This window comes from Bidens hawaiensis, unplaced genomic scaffold (genome assembly GCF_021521415.1).
Source record: "Bidens hawaiensis isolate Kalapana, Puna unplaced genomic scaffold, B.hawaiensis_p1.1 tig00024041_1, whole genome shotgun sequence".
Classification (NCBI taxonomy): Eukaryota; Viridiplantae; Streptophyta; class Magnoliopsida; order Asterales; family Asteraceae; genus Bidens; species Bidens hawaiensis.
Window position 1 is genome coordinate 61,186 of NW_027493793.1, and position 20,444 is coordinate 81,629.

Here is a 20,444-nt window from a genome sequence, read left to right on the forward strand (position 1 = left end):
GAAGGCATGCAATTAGGGTTCTTGAGTTGAGAGACTTTGGGAATTTAGATGGGTGGTATGTAATTGGGGATTTTAAGTGATTGTAAAATGTTAAGTATAATGTTAAGTATGATAAACAGGCGGTCCACGTAGGCTTCCATGTCATATGATTTTGACAACTAGGACAGACACATCAGCATTTACATAACGGAGTTAGTACTCCGTTAGTCGCAGACTTTTGGAAGAAACTTATGTGAAAGTTGGGACCGTTTCCAGCCAAATTGAAAGTTGGGACCAACGCTGACAAAAATGAAATATTTGGATCAATAAAAACCAATTTTCCTTTATAAATTGCATACACATGGTTATCATACAGGGTGTTTGGATGTGTGCTTAATTTGATGAATGCTATCTAGATTTGAGTAACCAATATGTATAATAATACGGTGCAGCAAAATGTTGTTTTGATGTATTTGTAGTAATAATCACTTTTGCTTACATTGGTCAGTTATAAAATTGCAATCATTTAAAAATTGCTACAATGGGGTGTTAGTGCAAGTTGCTCATTTTTTATTGTTTATACTTTTAATTGACTCTTGTATCTGACTTGTTATGTATATACACTTGCGTAATTTGTTAAATTTTATTATATTAATTAACGTTATGTTTTGTTTGGCATTTACGGTTCGGGTTGCAGTTATAAAGACGTCGGGTCGGTTGCAAGTACAAACTCTCTAAAGACGTCTCAAGGTTAGCCCAAATTTGACCATTTAATTTTCGTTCCTCACTATTGGTCCGTTTTTTAGGTCAAGCTACGAGCCAACCCATTAGTAACGGTGTTTGATCTTCTAAAACGAAATCGTTAAAAATTAAAACCAAACCAAATCAAACCGTTAACGGTTTTGTTTCAGTTTGGTTATAAGGTTTTAAACTTATTGGGTCGTCATTATATGAAAATCAATTGTTATAACATTAGATTGCATATGCTCATGATTATATCTGTTTTTTTATTTATATCAAATAGCAAAAGACTTAAAACATTAGTATATTAAAATAAAATAATCAATGCTCCATAACTAAAGAATCTTTAAACAGATGTAACGATTAAGGAAATAAACTCAGAAAAGATTAAGTATATGTAATATAATAATATAGAGAAGAAACTAAAATAGATTCTGTCAAATTTCCGCCTATCACATTACAACTAAGCTACTAGACTTAGATTTGTTATAACTAAACCTATTAAAAATAACAGATAAATGAGTATTATGTATATATATATATATATTAAAATTCCTCGATGTAAGGCTAATTTTAGTGACTTTCGATATCAAATTACGAAACCCGTTAAATATATTATGGTCAAGTTAATAATTAATGTCGGCGAGAAATTCGGATACGAGATGAGAGCTTCGGTGCACGCGTGTAGCTTCAACGGGATAATGCTTCTAGAATATGCTATGTTTTACTATATATAGAGGCTTTATGTGTTTATTTTGTGTGTTTGTATGGTGTAAATCATCCACCCAAAGGGAGCTCACCTTGGGTGGCAGTTCTTGTTTAATGTTATCAATCTTTTAACCGACAACGAGATCGTTCATATCTTATATTTATTATCTATGTTCAGTCGTTTGATTTACCGCACTCGTCTCGACACGTTTATCAAGTGCAAAATTTCCGTTCGTGGTCGTTTTGGGACCTACACTCGAGTTCAATTTAAATGTTTATTAATATCAAGTTAGTACATGTTGATAGATATTATTATTATTATTATTTTAATGGTCAATTTTGTTGATTAAACGTCATGGTTTACTATATTATGCAGAGTTGGGTGTTTCCGTGGATGATAAAAGGGATAAACGTTATGCTATATATGCCATTATTACATACAAAAAAAGCATACACATTGTTTTGGAGGCTGCATGTTCAGGAATGACTAAAGACATACTTCTTTTAGATGATATTGCAGCTGAATAAACATTACAGGTGCATTATTTTAATTAAATTTTATTTAGTTGTTTATTTATTTAAACTATACAATGCAAGCGAGGTTAGTATTATTTATATTTTTGTTTATCAGATTCAAAGGTTAATATATATGTTACTGGAAAATCTTGCATCTTTATTGGATTATTCAGTTGGTATTTGAAGAAACACTAATCGACCCCGGGCAGATTACGGATAATCTGGGGGTTAAATAGATGTTTCCCACGAGGGGTTAGATCCGGCGAAGATGGTTCTTCTGATAACCTGCAAAACAGACACCGTGAGCTCGTCACTGAGAAGGGGGGGGGGGTACCTCCTTGTGACCACCCTCCGGCGTGAGAATCAGACTAGATTGCTCTTGAATATAAGTGTATATTAAGAGAATGACTAGAGCAGATATCAGGTAATATATCAAGATATGAGATATGAGATAAGATAATACCATTCCAAGGTGTTGGAGTATTTATAGCCGAAGGTAGGTTTCCAAGCAGGTACAGCCGGCTGAATAGTGTTCCTGTTCTACCAACTGTGGGCTACACACATGCCATGCTGGTGGTTGGTGGGTAGGCAGCGGCTGATAGTGACCAGGCCGGCTGTGTACTATTCCTGTTCCACCAACTGCAGGCTATGCACGTCCTCCGACAGGTTGGTGAGTAGGCAGCGGCTAACAGTGACATACAGTACAAGAGCGTGCTGCTCGTCATACTGTTGTCAGTGAGCTGTCGTATCTTTGGTCAGATCTTTTGTCCATACCTCGTCAGGTACAGTACAAAAGATCCTCCAGTATCGTACGGACTGGCTCATTTGGGCGGGAGTTTTCCCGGCTTTGTGCGGGAGTATTCCCGGCTTTGCTCATTCCTTCTTCAGGTGACATTACTGAATTATTATGAGAGTTAGTGCCTTGTGCGTGTTGCCTTGCTGCGCGGGTAGCCTTCCCTGATGGCTAGTATCCGCTACTGCGGGAACAGGCGGAGTACGTCGACCATTGGGAGGCGTTTCCTGCGGGGACAGCTTGCGTACTGCGCGTAAGGACGTCACGTCTCTGAGCATGGTGGGTCCTGCGGATCCAGTTGGTCTCTGCGCAGACGTCCCTTTAAGTTAAGTCTTGCGGGTTCAACCGCGCAGACGTCCGTTAAAGAGTCTTGCGGGTTCAACTGCGCAGACGTCCCTTTTCAAGGTGAGTCTTGCGGGTCCAACTGGGCTCTGCTGGGACCTACCTCTTCAGTATTAATTAAATAGAACCACAAGCATCTTCAGGCTCTATAGATGATTTAATCCGTCACTTTGTCAATTACGATTTACGAATATTGACAGGTACGCATTATTTGACTTGTTGACTTATAAACGGGCCGATCCAAGTTATATTATTTACATTTTATTATTTTTATAAATTTCAACATATATGTTGGAGTGTTGGACACACCTCTCAAGTCTATAACTGCATATTGGGAAAGTGGCGTCTATTGTCGGATACCATGAGCTCTAAAATTTCTCTTGTTTATTTTTTTCCCATGTCGGGGGAAGTGAAGACGAACACACAATGCTGGTAATGATGAAATTCAAGATGAATAGTCAGAGTTTTGGGCCACCTTTATTTTCGGGTGATATTTTGTATCAACAAACAGTTTGTTAACTTTGATATATTTGTTAACATATTTAACTTATGATGTCTATAATAAGAAATGGATTGTTTTGATATATATATATATATATATATACACATACATATGTATATATATGTGTGTGTGTATTTTATTTGGTATTATCAGAATAAAAGATGGCACAAAAATGCATGTCATATTCATTTTATGACATGGGCTTCAACGACACGCATTTGCGTGTCATATATACCCTTTAAAGACATGCAATGTGTGTCATTAAAGACCTTTTTTTTCTAATAGTGACATCTCTGTTTTGACTTAGTTTTACATCAAAACGTAGATAAATATAGGTTTGTCACACCAATATATCATGAATTTAATAAAACATCAAAATTTATAAAGTTAAGAGGGAAAAAAATAAATAAATGAGATTCTGATATAAAAAATGTATAGAAAAACTTGACGGGGTGATGTATAAATTTAAGGGGTAAATGTGTAACAATATTGTTGAAGTTTTGGTATTGTTAGTAACTTTTATTAAACTCATACATGTGATGTGAACAAAGAGAAAATGCATTACAATGTTCTACCAAATGCTTAAAATTTTATAAAAATATGAATGATAATATTAAGAGAATATCACAATACGCTGGTTACTGTTACTAATATAAAAATGAATAATCCTTAAAACACATGTAACATTGAAGACCAAGGGGATAATAAGTTAATATCATGCATGAGAAGCTTGTATGATATGTAATAAATATACCAACAAAGATGAATAGTAATATGCCAACGAATCTACCGATTAATATACATAATAGTGACGAAGATATAAACGAAAGGAACAAGGTGTATTGGGGTATTAACTAATAGCACTTGCCTTGTCTTCATAAAAGTTGGCCATTCGAAAAAGAAAAACGGGAATCATGATGGTATTAATCTGTAACACAATATGCACGTGAACGTTGATTTACTATAGATAATATGTGTAAATTGGGGTTTTTTTATTGGTTATTTGTTATTTTTGTTATTGTTATGGATTCACTACAATGCACAACATGGTACCAATGAAGTCAGTTTTTGGGTTTAGAGTAATTTAGCATACATGCGTGAAATCTTATACAGATTATTTTTTAAATAGTTTTAAATAAGAAGTGTTCACGGTTCGGTTTAAAACCGTGAAATTGTCCAAACTAATTGTCGATTCAATTTCATGATCGATCTTTCTATAAACCATGCTTAATTCATAGTTTATGCGTGTATGTTTGTTTTTTGGGGTTGGTGATTGTCCTTGGGAAATGTCCCGAGACACCCAAGTAAAAAAAATCGTTAGCTTAGATATGTCATCGTAATACCGACTCAGTTTGGTTTTAAATTGGGGATATATGTAATTTTTATTAAAAAGGAGACATTTGTAAATAGTTATTTAGTTAGTTCATTAAGGGTAAAATAGTCATTTTTTAGGAAAGTTTAATGAAATGGGGAAATATCTATCTCTTCTAATAAAATACTACATATTTTTGCCACTTGTCAATCTCATAGCTCTTCTCACCTTTTTTTCACTCATTTCAATATATGGTCCTTATCTTTTAAGTTATTTTAATATATTAATTCAAGTTTGTTGTATTATATGTAAATCCTAATCAATTCAATCATTAACATTAATGGTGAAATAAGAAAATAAGAAAATATTAAAATTTGACGTTGTTGGTTTGTTAGAATAAAATTTTAAAGTTACGGGTAATTGCAAATTAAAGCAAATAAAAGGTTCATCATTGTCGAAGAATTTGGATTTGTATGGTAAACTACAAAAAAAAATTTAAATTGAGATTTAAGCAACAGTGCATAATTTTTTATATAAGATTAGTTTCAAATTTGGATTTAAAATTTTCTCGTATGCATTTGAACTTAGGAAAATGTGTATTTTCTTAATTTTCTCGAAACGTTTTGTATAAATATTGCAAATATGAAGAATACATATTATATATATCTTGGGGTTTAGCATTAAATTATTGAAGTTGAATATTATAATTATAATCTATATGTATACCAATTTACTATATGAAGTATATGTCATTTATTTATATGATTTTTTTTTGCTATGTATAAAGGGTTTAGCAATAAGAAAATCAATATTTAGTTTCTGATATTTGCTTCTATAACTCAGACCAAAATGCTTCAGAAACATATATTTTCACATTAATATAAAAAAATAATTTATCCGGTTAAAAGTCATTTACCATGCTTCCAACAAATGCAAAATCTTGGTTTTTATTTCTATAAGTTTTAATATATATATATATATATATATATATAGAGAGAGAGAGAGAGAGAGAGAGAGAGAGAGAAATGTTCAAATAAAAAGAAGTAGTTTTCTAGAAATGGTAAGAACCAATAAGATTTTGACATTTGGCATTAAAACCTATGGTGAAAGAATAGTTTTAAGAAACTATGTCGGTTATAATGATGAAAAAGTAATTCTAGGAAACTATGACGGTTTTTGATAATTTTAAATCTCAACCATTGATTCATATGATCCAATGGCTATGATCTATTTTTAGTCTTCCTAGAAAACTACTTGTTTTAAGAACTCCAAAAAAGTTAAGAACTGTTAGGAACTTTAAACAATCAAACATTTTTTTAATTTTTTTTATATACTAACATTTTTTAAGAGTAGTTTTATCATATTTTATATAAAAATTTTTAATTACATATATAAATCACAAGTTTACATATGTGTAAAATTTATGTATAAACAAATTTACATAGGTGTAAAATAAAATATAGATATGTATAAAAACTAATTTTCAAAACTGTAATTATAAATATAGATATACAAAATGACGAAACTACACTCAAATAACATTAACATACAAATTTTTTTTATAAAAAACGTTAGTTTTCAATGGTTCCTTCAAGTTCTTAAATAATTTAAGGGTTCTGTACTGATACTCATCCTATATATATATATATATATATATATATATATATATATATATATATCGATTAATTAAATATCTCAACAACTCCCGTAATATTAACTAATAGCACGAGATTAGTATTCAAATTTGAACATAACTTATCAAATACTTTCAACTATTATAAATAAGAATCACTATCTTTACTTTATGCAAATTTAAATCTTCTAATATTTTGTTAACTCGGAATAATCACTTTTATTTGAACATGACTTTAAGGTTAGCATGTCTTTGTCATATTTCATTAATATGAAATGAAAAAAAATCATTTTGTTATATTTTATTTATAGGTTTTATATGTTGCTTGATTATATGATTGTTAATTGTAAAATATAAAATCAAGTAAAAATTTGTCATACACAGAATATTAATGACACCAAATTTATTATGATCAATTAGTTTCAAATTTTAAAGATTATAAGGATGACTAAATCATCAAAGTTCAAGTAATCTGGTTTTTTGAATAATCATGTTTTTGGGATAAACATGAGTAGATGATTTCAAATGACAGTATATTAATTGATTAAAATGTATAATATTTTATGTGTGTGTATAATTTTTTTTGTTAGTTTCATGTGTATTATCATTTAGCTAGGGTTGATATGTACTTGAAGAATTTTATTTGTCACACAGACAACTAACGTGACTATATCAAGAGTTATAAGCATACATACATGTTACCTTATCAGAAGTTACAAGCATGCATGGACTAAAAAATGATTTGTGATAAAATAATATTTATTTTAATTGTTATATGTGTAACCATTTGTTTAGCCTCCTATTTTTCTCGCTGAAATGCAGATAAGGAATCTTATCTTATCTTGACCAAATAAGGGCCTTTACTTTCTACATATTTTTCAGCTCAAAATACCTTGTTCCAACTCTATTTCCATTCACTTAATAAAGACAATATTTCATCAGATCCTTCAATCATGCATTCAATGACATCTACTGCAGCCTCATCAATTCAAAAGAGCTTCAAGTATGATGTCTTTTTAAGCTTTCGGGGTGAAGACACCCGCAAGAACTTTGTTGATCATCTCTATTTTGCTCTTAAACAGAAAGGCATTAACACTTACAAAGATAATGAAAATATCGAAAAAGGGAAAAGGATCGATGATCAACTTAGCAGATCCATTGAAGACTCAAGATTTTACATCATTGTATTCTCCAAGAACTATGCATCTTCATCATGGTGCTTAGATGAGCTCGCTAAGATTATGGAGTGTCAGAATGAAATTGAGCATATTGCTTACTCCATCTTCTATGACGTGGAACCCACCGAAGTCCGCCACCAAAGTGGGGCAGTTAAAGACGCCTTTGCAGAACATGTAGAGAAAGAGGCTGCGGGGAGATGGAAAAATGCTCTCAAAGAAGCTGCTGATTTGGCAGGGTGGGAGTTGAAAACCACAGTTGATGGGTAATTCATTCATCTCATTTTTATTGTCAAATTGTAGATCATGTCTTTTAAAAGATTGGACCCATCAGTATATAACTATGTTATTACTATTGGAGTTAATTACCGAACCATCTTTAATTAATACATGGAATAGATAATAGGAATCCTAGTTACTTGTCCTTGAATTAATTATTTATTATTGGTAATAATTCAAGGACAAGTAATAGGAATCCTAGTTATAGTCTTTTCGAGTTATGTTTAGCTATAAATACCGAGTCTATGATAGAGATTGTAATCATGATTTAAGTTATTTTAATGGTTAACAGAACTGGAGAGGTTATTCCAAAATTAATCGTTTTACTCAATAGTATAATTTCTATTTAAGTTAATTATTTATTATTGGTAATTACTTCGAGGACAAGTAATAGGAATCCTAGTTATAGCCTATTCGAGTTATGTTTAGCTATAATACCGAGTCTATTATAGTGATTGTAATCATGATTTGAGTTATCTTATTGGTTTATAGAAATGGAGAGGTTATTCCAAAATTAATCGTTTTACTCAAATACGTTTATATCCATTTAACACCTTAAATTACTTCATATATGATTTTTATACATTTTTGAAAATAATCTGTTTATGTGGGCTTTTTGTAGTATTTTGATTGAGACTTTCTTTTTCCCACATAGGCATGAAGCACAATTCATCCAAAAGATTGTTACAGATATCTCAAAAAAACTACAATTCATCAAAAAGAGTGTTGATGAGAAGTTAGTAGGCATGGACCACCGGGTAAAGAAGATAATTTCATCTTTAGAAATCGGTTCCTCTAATGTACGGGTACTGATGATAGGGATCAAGGGGATGGGAGGTAGTGGGAAGACCACTCTGGCCCGAGCTGTTTTTGACCATATATTCATTAAGTTTGATGGTGTAAGCTTTGTTGAGAATGTGAGAGAAGTTTCAAAAGGATCTTCTTCTGGTTTGAAGGAATTGCAAAAACAAGTCCTTTCAGATGTGTTAAATGATCAAAGCATTGTTGTTACAGGTGTTTCTGATGGGATACATAAGATGAAATGGATGATGGGTGGTAGAAAAGTTCTTGTTGTTCTAGATGATGTGGATGATACAAAGCAACTTGAGGCGTTAGCAGGTTCGCTTGATTGGTTTAAGCCCGGAAGTAGAATCATTATCACAACAAGAGATAACCAAGTGTTATCACATGAGGTTCAAAAGGGCCATATTCATAATGTCAGTCCGTTATCAGACGAGGAAGCAATTTTCCTTTTGAGTAAGTATGCATTTAGAAGAGAGATTCCAAATCAAGAGTACAGAGAGCTATCAAGAGAAGTTGTACGTTATGCTGATGGAGTTCCCTTAGCAATTAAACTTTTGGGTTCATTTCTTCGTGATAAAACTGAGCACCAATGGAAAGATGCCATTGAAAAGCTAAAAACAAATCCGTTTAAGGGAATTATGGAGACACTTGAACTAAGCTATGTTGGTCTAGAGGATGATGAGCAACAAATATTTCTTGATGTTGCATGCATACTGAAAGGTGAACAGAAAGAAGAAGCAATAAAAATACTTGAAAGTTGTGGATATCATGCTCATATTGGTTTAGAAGTTCTTGAGCAGAAATCTTTGATTAGTATTTCTGATACCGGTTGTTTGCATCTGCATGATCGTATAGAAGAAATGGGCAAGGATATTGTTCGTCGTGTGAAACATGATGAACCTGAGAAACATAGCCGATTATGGGTTACAAAGGAAATTGAAGATATATTCAACAAGGACATGGTAAGGTTCATTTTTATTTGTAAGGTGGAAACTAACACACCTATAATTGTTATGCCAACAATTTCATGTCAACTTTCTGTTTGTAGGGCACTGAAGCTACAGGAAGTATAAAATTAGAGTATTCAGATCTCCATCCGGTTACTATTATGAAAGGTCTTAGAAAGATGAAGGGCCTTAGATATCTTTATGTTGATGGCGAATATCACAAATGGAAAATTAATGAAGCTGGGCAATACTTACCAGATACTTTACAGTCACTACGTTGGCCTGAATACCCCTTTTTATGTTTGCCAAAAAATTTTGAAGCAAATATGCTTGTTAACCTTGAAATGCCTTTTAGCAACATTTCTCAACTCTGGGAAGGGGGAGAAAGAAAGGTAGAATAATGGTTGATTGGTTGTTTCACTTGATTTTTTTATTATGCTATATTTTGGTTATTTTACTCATATGCATCTTACTTTTTCTTCTTATTGTAGGATCTTAATAACCTGACATTCCCTTTTTGCTGTTTACCTGAAACATTTAACCTTCAAATTGTTTGGAGCAACATCTCTGAACTTTGGCAAAAAAGAGAGAAAAAGGTGGAATAATGGTTGATATGTTGTTTTGAATGATGCATTTTTATGCTTTATTTTGCCATTACACTAATATTCGTCATTTTTTTATGATAGGTTCTTAGTAAGCTGAGATTCCTAGACCTCAAATTTTCTAAGTTGAGAACATTTGACCTTGGGCTGACTCCACATCTTGAGAGGTTAGATCTTAGAGGATGTAATGGCCTTTTAGAACTTCACATGGCATTTGAATGTCCAAAGCTCAAATTCCTCAACCTTGGTGGTTCTAAGTTAAGCAATTTTAACCTTGAGCTGACTCCATATCTCGAGACTTTAGATCTTGGAGGATGTAAAGAGTTTGCTGAACTCCTCATTCCCGTAATATGTCCAAAACTCAAATTCCTGAACCTTAGTGGTTCTAAGTTAAGCAAACTTAACCTTGAGCTAACACCATATCTTGAGACTTTAGTTCTTCGAGGATGTAAAGACTTTGTTGAACTCCTCATGCCCGTCATATGTCCAAAGATCAAATTTCTATACCTCACTGATTCTAAGGTTAGTAAACTTAACCTAGAACTGATTCCACATCTCGAGTGGTTAGATCTTAAAGAATGTTATTGCCTTGTGGAAATTCATGCTCCAGTGGGATGTCTAAAAAGGCTTGTCCACTTAAACTTAAGCGGGTGCTCAAGGTTTAAAATTTTTTTGGTTGATACACAACATGAATCAGCTGGCTTTGATTCTGTAGCTACATTAGAACTAACTGCAGAGTCCCTAGATAAATGCCCACGGCATCCTAACAGTAATTTGCCAAAGCTTCAGTTTGAATGTAATTTTGACGAACCTCTACCCTCATCAAGTGGAAATCTTGAGAAGCTTATTTCTTTTGGTGTATGTGCTTGCACGAACCTTGAGTCCTTTTCAGCAAGCATTTGTGGTTTACAAAAGTTAGGAAAGCTTTCGCTTAAAGGCAGTATTCCAGAGGTGCCCAAGGATCTGTACCGATTAGAAATTCTAGAGGAGCTAACTTTGTCAATTAAACATATTAAGAATATTCCAGATAGCATTTGTAGTTTAAAACATCTTAAGTCTCTTAAACTTAATTCTTGTTGGCATCTGGAGCAGTTACCCAAGGATCTAGGCAGATTAGAAATTTTAGAGGAGTTACACATAACGGATTCTATATCCTTGCTAGGTATTCCTAACAGCATCTGTAACATGAAGTCCCTAAAATATTTGCACCTCCCGTACTGTAGTCTAGTTGAGATGTTACCCGAGGAGCTTGGACGTTTAGAACGTTTGAAAGAGTTAAATATAGAAGGTACAGCTATAAGTCGTCTTCCTTTGAGCATTTCTCGAATGAAAGGTCTTTGTATTGTATGGTCTAGGGTGCTGCTTGAGTTGCACCATTTTATGTCCTTGAGAAATGTTTCAAAATACACAGCCTCCTGCTACGTATAGCTGTGAATAGCATGCGCACTCACAACATAAATCTCTTCTATGTAAGGGATGATTTCGAGGAGCTATGATCGAAGGACAAACAGGAGCCGGTTCACAAACAAGTATTGTGACATGTAATCTTGTTTTTGTTTTTTTGTTTGCTTCTTTTTTTTATTTAATTTATTTAATGTTAATCGTGTTACTTTGATTTGAGTTGGTGGTCATAGTGTAATATTTAGATATTAGTAAGTTCATGTAGCCACGGTCAGTTTTCTTTATCTTTCAGGCAATTGATGTTAGGTATGAAGGTGTTTTCATTTTACAAACACGGTTCCCCAGCCAAAATATAAAATAAAAAATTAACGAAATTATAAATTTAACCCGTTTACTAAAATTATATTTGTGACATGTTCACTAAAAATGGTATTTTTGACTAGTATACTAATAATAGTTATTATCTGATAATGTATCAAATGTGTAAATTATATAACAGATCAAAGAGGTTGGTAAAACGTGTCAAAATCTACCGAATGCGTATTGAAGTGCCTTCAACGTCTTACGTTGATTTTGAAATTCAAAATATAGACAAAAAAGTGTCTGTAGGCAAACCAACTCAAGCCAATATGATATGATATGATATTGATCAAATCTTGCCAACCGTGTTTCTAATTTCCAGCCAATATTTTAACTTTTTCCTTACATTTTAATTATTGTAGGGCCAAATTATGACTTGTGATATCAGTGTGACGAAACGCATTAAACATATATTTGGCCAAAGTTAATAATTAAAGTGGGCGAGAATTCTGGATTCGAGACGAGAATTCCGGATCGGTGTGACGAAACACGTCTTAAGTTTTTTTTATTGCTTTTTTTGATTTTTGCAGGCTTTGTTATTGTATTTTTTTTTTCTTTTACCGACCGATGTCGAGTAAACCGACCGCCTTAATGTCCCGACCCGAAAATGCTCGGGTTTCAGCAACACTTTTTTTTTTTTGCTTTTTTACTTCTAGCACTTTTACTAATGTAATGGCAATCAACCGATTTCGCGTAGTTTCACCTCCCGGGTCCAAAAACGCTCAGGTCTTACCAACACATGAGTTTCATCGAGTGATGTCACCCCATTGAGTCACATCAAATTGTTTTTTTTTTCTGTTTTAGTTTTGAAACCGTGACGAACATGATCGAATTCATATCGGCTGACCATGTCAGCACCCAAGAACCACAAAGCTTTGTTTTACCAACGCGACAACGTCACACCCTGGTTTTACCGTTCAAATAATCGTCTATTAAAAGTTTTATTTTTTATAACTTAATTTGACAATTTTTTTTTGGGTTGTTACATTCGGGTTTAACCAACACTGTTTATACTGTAACTAACTTAACTGATACCGAACGAATTCACGTCGACTAGCCTTTGTGACGCTTGGGTTTTACCAATGAAGACGTTTTATCAATGCCCCGGTTTCAATCACTAACGGGCTTGTGTATAATTGACTAATAACATTTTTCCTTCATCGATATGACTTAACATATAGTCATGTAACCGCTTCACAAAGGTAAAACCACTGTCATAGGCGAATAACTTAGTTTGTATCACTATGACACCTACTCATTTGTCAAGCCTATCTACACATCAAGCAATTATCTTGTTGGCTTTTGATCTACTATATTTGATAGAATCATTAAAGACAATTTCTTATCAATTTCCAAATGTCGGGTTAATTTCTCATAATTTTATAATTTTATATTATCCGATTCTCTCTAAGTAGGAGCTTCCTCTAAATGGGAAAACAATTTTAAATCATCTTCTAATTTTCATAAATAGATATTATAATATGGAATAGATATAAAAGTATATTTGGCTTACTTTTGTTTTTCTTAAAACCGAACAGAAAATCTTTTTCATGAGTTATACTTAACTCATTTTCTCTCTCTAAAATTGAGTCATATATTAAAAAAATTTCAATTTTAGAACACAAAAGATAAATAAGATTTAATCAAAACAAATCATGCCAAGCGACTCTATAAAAAATAGAAATCAGGCACGATTAAAGGCTTTTGTGAAAAGGTCTGCAAAGTTGTGATCAGAGTGGACCCTTTCAATACTGACTAGTTTCCGGTCATAACAATCACAAATGAAATGCATTCGGATGTCAATATGTTTATATCTTAGAATGTTGGACCGGGTTTTTGACAATACAAACCACTACTTGGTTATCACACTTATTAGGGGTGTTAAAGAATTTCAAACCGTAATCCAGCAGCTAATGCTTAATACATATCACTTGTGAGTAGCATATGGAGGCGGAAATGTATTCTGCTTCAGCTGTGGAGGTGGATACAGTGACCTGCTTCTTGCATTGCCAAGAAGTTAACCGGTCTCCTAGGAACTAACATTCTTCGTAAGTTGATTTTCTATCTAGATTGCATCCCCCATAATCACAATCACTGTCGGTGAATGCGTGAAACACTAAAGGAGAATCTTTCAGATACCAGAGACCTAAGCAAGGCTTTCCTTTTAGATACCAAAAGATACGCTTGAAAGCGGTTAAGTGGGATTCTTTTGGATCACATTGATATCTTGCACACTAACAGACAGGGATCATAATGTCTGACCTGCTTGCAGTGAGGTACATCAGGGAGCCAATCATTGACCAATAAATGTGTTGATCGACTAACTTTCCCGATGGATCTGGAGCTAACACTGGTCTAGTAGCAATCGGGGTGACATAGGAACTCACATATTTCAAGCCAAACTTCTGAACAGTTTCGTGAACGTACTTCACCAGATGAATCAAAATCCCGCCCGTCTTCTTTTCAACTTGAAGGCCAAGAAAGAAAGTCATTTTTCCAATGAACTCATTTCAAACTGACTCCTCATGACCTTTGCAAACTCTTGAAACAACTTATCACACGTTGATCCAAAGATTATACCATCAACATACACTTGAACAAGAATCTAATCGTCCTTTACCTTCTTGACAAAGAGTGTTTAATTAATATCACCTCTTCTATAGCCATTTTCCAAAATATATTCTTCTAAGGTAGCATACCAAGCATGGGGTGCTTGATGAAGGCAATAGAGAGCTTATCTAGACCCGATCTACTCTAGGTTTGAGTTTCATGGCAAACCGTTTATAAAAACATAACCTTTAAAGATCAAGAACGTACTTTTACTCGTTTTTAGGTTATGGTTTAGCTTGGTGATGAACTACAATCTTGTATCTTGCTTAAACATCCAAGATCTATCAATATTTATCGTGGTTTTTGGTTTTGGATCTCCTCTTTTACTCACGACCTCAAGAGTGTTTGTGTGTGTTTTGGGTATGTAGGGAGGCTATGGTGTAGAGATTGATAGAAATGGAAAGGATTAGGGTTTTTAAGGGGTATTTATGCTCCCTTAATCCCATGACCTAAGGCCCATCTTTCCTTTTTGTTCCATAATTAACTCCATTTAATAGCCTACTTATCCTTCCATTTTTATTCTTTTATTATTTCTCTATTAATCTGAGTAAACTATTACGCCATAAATAAATAATATATATAAAATATTATTTTTGGAAATTTTGGGATGTTACATTATTAGACCGAAAAACTTTTTTATGTAAGTTTGCCATGTCATTGCTATGAGTATTAATTCTAGTGGCGAATATGTTTTCGGCTTTTTTATATTCATCATTCTGACTTTCAATGCCTAAGTTTTCATCAATTAATACGCATTGTGAGCTCTATAACTCTCTACTTGATCTATACAAGCTTGAGAACATAGTTTGTGTACCTCGGGAATGTTATAGGATGCTTGGTTTCCCTCTGAAGCAGAACTTGAAGAAGCTTGTTGTTCATTCACAAAGGTCATCCCAGCAAAGGTTAGCGGGTTTATCAGTTCACAGAATTGATCGCTCTCCCAATATGGCTTTGTTGTTGCAGCAGACTAGGGTGATGAATGCCCTTGAGTTTGAGCTTGAGCCAATAGTTTCCTTTTGTTGAGTTGCTTTGACTAATTCAAGGAAATCGTTGACTGAAAGATTTGTTCTGATCTACTAGCCTCTTGTCACTCCTTTTCATTCCCTCATTTTCAGAAAATTTTGTGATCTTGATATCATTGGAAGGCTTGGTTGAGTTTGTGCACTCTCTTGCATAGTGCCCAGTATCATTGCAGTTATAGCATCAAATCTTATCTTTATCAAACCCAGTCCCTTTTCCGTTAGAGTCTCTAAAGTTGTTTTTCCCATATTTTCTCATGAAGTTTGATGCACGATGAAAAGCCAAGGCCATCTAGTACTTGATGTCCATCTTTTTGAGATCTTTCTTGTTGATTTCAGGAATGTCTCTTTGTTAGATTTCGGGAAGGTCCTAAGAACGGATCAAACAACAAATTTCTTGAATCAATCTCACTTACTAGTGAGCGGATGTCACTAGTAAGCAACCGAGATCTTGGATCTTGTTGGTGTAGATTATTACCCGAAACAGAAAAGAAAGAGGTTAGAGAGAGAGTTGGTGAAAGGATAAGGTTGGAGTTTTTCAAAAAGTTGTGTTAGTATGTGCATGCTTCACCTTTTATAGGTGTAGGTGAAGCAGTGCTATGCTTATTTCTATTATTCATGGCTCAATGGGCTCAACATTACATAGCCTCGGGCTCAAAAATACAATAAACAAATCGACAATCTAACTTGATACATCAAATTGAATAAACAAATACAAAAGACGAAATAACAAAATTGGGGCCTACAATAACTCATACCACCACCACGTCAATCTTGATTCCATACCTAGAACGATTGTCAATGTTGGCATAGTACTAACATTATGTTATTTACATTTATTAAAACATGCCCAATTTAGTTTTAAATGAATACTTCATGAACATAAATGAATGTAAATGAACATAATTGAACAAAGCTAAATAAATATATATGAACAAACGTAAATGAACACAAACAAACATTAACGAATATAAATAAACGCAATTAAATGAACATAAACGAACAAATATAAAAACATTAAGTATATGATTTGTTTAATGTTCCATCCAAAAATGAGGTTAAACAACCATAACCAAACATAAATGGATCAAAATACATTCAAGTATAATATTACAAACTTACTTATACTAAATTAAATTATAATACAAAAAATATATATATTCATAGTATTAGAAACGACAAATGTAAAAAAAATAATTTATACGGGGGCTAAAAGCTAATATAATAAATATTTGTATTTATAAAATTACATAAAAATTTATTGAAAGGTAATAAATTACATGAAAATTGTTAAAATAAATTTTACACAAAATTGTAATAATTTTAATATTAATTTTTCCAACCTACACGGGTCCCTTGTCAAATTTAAAAACGTTACCTTTTTTTGATTGAAAAGTCAAATTAGGCATCTTCTCTCCAGCTACGTTTTTTATATAAACTAAACGTCAATTATTGAAACTTTGTTATTGTTTATTACGCGTCATGGATTAAATATATGGTTTATTAGATATATAAAAGGACAATTTATTGAAGGGACAAATTGTTGTTCTTTATTATTTGTATTTTGTTATACCAAGTAATGTTAGTCGTTAGTTGCGGCGGAGCTGGGTAAAATTTATTAAATTTTCGAAGGCTATCGCATGATGCAGTGTGTAAGGAAATTGATTAATATCAGCTCAATTTGTTATAGTAAAAGTTTTATTACTAAAGTTGATGGGTCAATTGAATAATTTTTTTAGTAACCAGAATTCACAATGGGCTAATTTTATAAATTTATATAAGATGTAGTGTGAAATTAAAAACTTAAAAGCACGTACATATAGATGGTATCATATGTTTTATAAACTGTACGATGGCTGAATAGTACATCTTTTTGAGAATGAAGATTGTTCATAATTATTAGTTGTTAATTTATTACGCTTCATATATTATTCATAGATTAAGTATATGGTTTTATTAGATATATAAAAAAGAGATTTTAATTTTTTTTTCAGTTGATCTGTTTAGCAGTATACAAATAAAGATATAAGTTAGCATGTTTTAATACTAAAAAAACATAAAGTGTTAGTATTTGTCAGTTGATCTGTTTAGCTGTATATGATTGTTAATTGTAAAATATAAAATCAAGTAAAAATTTGTCATACACAGAATATTAATGACACCAAATTTATTATGATCAATTAGTTTCAAATTTTAAAGATTATAAGGATGACTAAATCATCAAAGTTCAAGTAATCTGGTTTTTTGAATAATCATGTTTTTGGGATAAATATGAGTAGATGATTTCAAATGACAGTATATTAATTGATTAAAATGTATAATATTTTATGTGTGTGTATAATTTTTTTTGTTAGTTTCATGTGTATTATCATTTAGCTTGGGTTGGTATGTACTTGAAGAATTTTATTTGTCACACAGACAACTAACGTGACTATATCAAGAGTTATAAGCATACATACATGTTACCTTATCAGAAGTTACAAGCATGCATGGACTAAAAAATGATTTGTGCTAAAATAATGTATACCGACCAATACAATTACAAATTTAGTGTACAAGGAAGGTTTTACTTATTTATAACATATTTGTGTAATTTTAGTTATGTAGTTTATGTAATTTAAATATAAATTGTAACTGTATAAAAAAATATGATTATTTTGTTAACTATATTTCACTTAATGGTTAAAATATAAAACTTTCATCAATTACCTGTGTAATACATGGGCCTCAAACTAGTGTAATATATATGGTTTAGGGAGGAAAAATATGTAATTAATTTTTAAAAGTCGAATAAATATGTAATAAGGAAACTTAACAAGAAAATATATGTAAATGCCTCGTAACTAAATATATGCTAATTGATTGAATATAAATTATTAATTTTATAGTGACCCAGAAAGTCAATAAAATACTACTACAATCATCAATGTCGTCACCTTTTAATTAAAAGATACTCTCTTATCTGTATGTTTCTTTTATATTTTTGTTTCTTTTAAATCATCATAAATTTAGTTTATCTTAATTGGCAACTTGGTAATTTAATTAGTGCCCACGCCCACTACCGAGTGGTCAGTTTTAACTTTTAATGCCTTTCTTCATGAATATAATGCTTTCACTTTAACACCTTTAAACACCTAAAGTCAAGCAAAAAAGCAATTAACTAAGACAAAATTTGTAAGTTAAATCATAAGTACGAATAAAATATATTAAAAGCACGAAATTGGTGAATGATCATCAAGCGTAACCAATAACTTCCAAGGTGGGTTAGGTATACCCTCAACAATCATCACACGTAATTAGGTATGTCAATGAAACCTGAATTTGGTGAGAACTCGAGACCTGAAAATTCGTGACGGGTATTACCCAATTTATTAGGGTGTGAGACGGGTTTTGGATGACTTTTGAAATATTTCATGGGTTTGGGACGACTATGGGATTTGAATGTGCTTGATTTCCCAACACGATTACCCACTAACATAGGCCCATTTATCCGATTATATACGCAAGTAACACAACATACATTTCTTTTTCTATTTATTTATTTATTTATATTAAATATACATATTTATTTCATTAGAAATTATCATAAGATTATAAAAGCAATATCCAGCCATCTCTTATGACTTTAGTTTTTACTAATTTGATACGGTTTTTTTTAGGATTTTATTTTTTAGTTGTTTTGCTGTTTTATATTTTTAATGATTTATTTTATTTTTTTGACCTTGTTATGATTTGATTTAATACGTATATATAAGTTTGTTACGTCTATTTTACTTTTTAACATTTGGGCTCTTTCAATCAAGATGTGTAAATGAACACGAACATGTTGACTTTTTAAATGAACAAACATGAAAACAAATATTTGTTTTATGAAAAATGGGCGGTTGATGTAGGCGACGATGGTGGTTGATGCATGAGAGGGAGGTTGACGATGGTGGGTGGTAATCGGAAGTAAATCGTTGATAGAGATGATAGATCGGCGACTGAGAACATGTAGAGGATATAAATCATATTAGGGTTTAATGATGAAAGAGTTTCACAAATAATGAGAGTCTATAACCCGTGTAAGGGTTTATCCGGGTTTGGTGAGACCCATGACCCGCGAAAATTATTTTCTGATGATTAAGAGGTTATTTCACAAATAAATGAGACGTTATAACCCGTTTAAGGGCTATCCGGGTTAATTTGGTGAGATTCGTGACACGCAAAAATTATTGTTTGATTATGATAGTGTTTCACAAATAAATGAGATGTTATAACCCATTTAAGGACTATCTGGTTTTGGTGATACCCATACTCGCGAATTTGGGTCAAACGCGTGAGAAACCTCAAATCACAAATCAGGCAATCTGATAACTTAAGAGGGGTGTGGAACAACCAGATAATTACACGTAGGATTTTTTTATAAGCATTTATATAGATAGATATTCACTTCGAACACTGCCTTTACTTCAATGTGTGTGATCTCATTTTAATTTTACTGCTTTGCTCTTAACCAGTAACCAAACTCTTACATGGGCAACTCAAGCTAATCATTAATATGTTATATGAACTTATGAACTATATTAAGAAATTTAATACTCTATCTCTTACAGGTTAGTTGTGTTATTAGTCAATAATCAACATTCTATTATATGATAGCGGTGTTATTCGTGAAAATTTGCCCTTTTATTTCAACAAATTCGAAACCCTGACTATTTATTATTTGGGTTATTTTCCTA

At 32.4% G+C, this 20,444-nt stretch overlaps 1 protein-coding gene across 1 annotated transcript; it reads left to right on the plus strand.

Annotated features, from left to right (window-relative positions):
* The first annotated feature begins 7,473 nt into the window (after positions 1–7,473).
* Positions 7,474–11,955, plus strand: LOC143568663 (TMV resistance protein N-like). Its single transcript, XM_077054760.1, has 5 exons — positions 7,474–7,967; positions 8,636–9,746; positions 9,833–10,123; positions 10,223–10,327; positions 10,418–11,955. Exons 1-5 carry the CDS (start codon positions 7,480–7,482, stop codon positions 11,759–11,761), a joined length of 3,339 nt encoding a protein of 1,112 aa, XP_076910875.1. The 5' UTR covers positions 7,474–7,479; the 3' UTR covers positions 11,762–11,955.
* Positions 11,956–20,444: the final 8,489 nt, after the last annotated feature.

Excerpts from the sequence above, each read along its gene's own strand:
- LOC143568663 (XM_077054760.1), top strand. The coding sequence starts at position 7,480 with ATGCATTCAATGACATCTACTGCAGCCTCATCAATTCAAAAGAGCTTC. Across the intron at positions 7,968-8,635 it reads TTGAAAACCACAGTTGATGG|GCATGAAGCACAATTCATCC; the intron begins GTAATTCATTCA and ends TTTCCCACATAG. Across the intron at positions 9,747-9,832 it reads ATATATTCAACAAGGACATG|GGCACTGAAGCTACAGGAAG; the intron begins GTAAGGTTCATT and ends TTCTGTTTGTAG.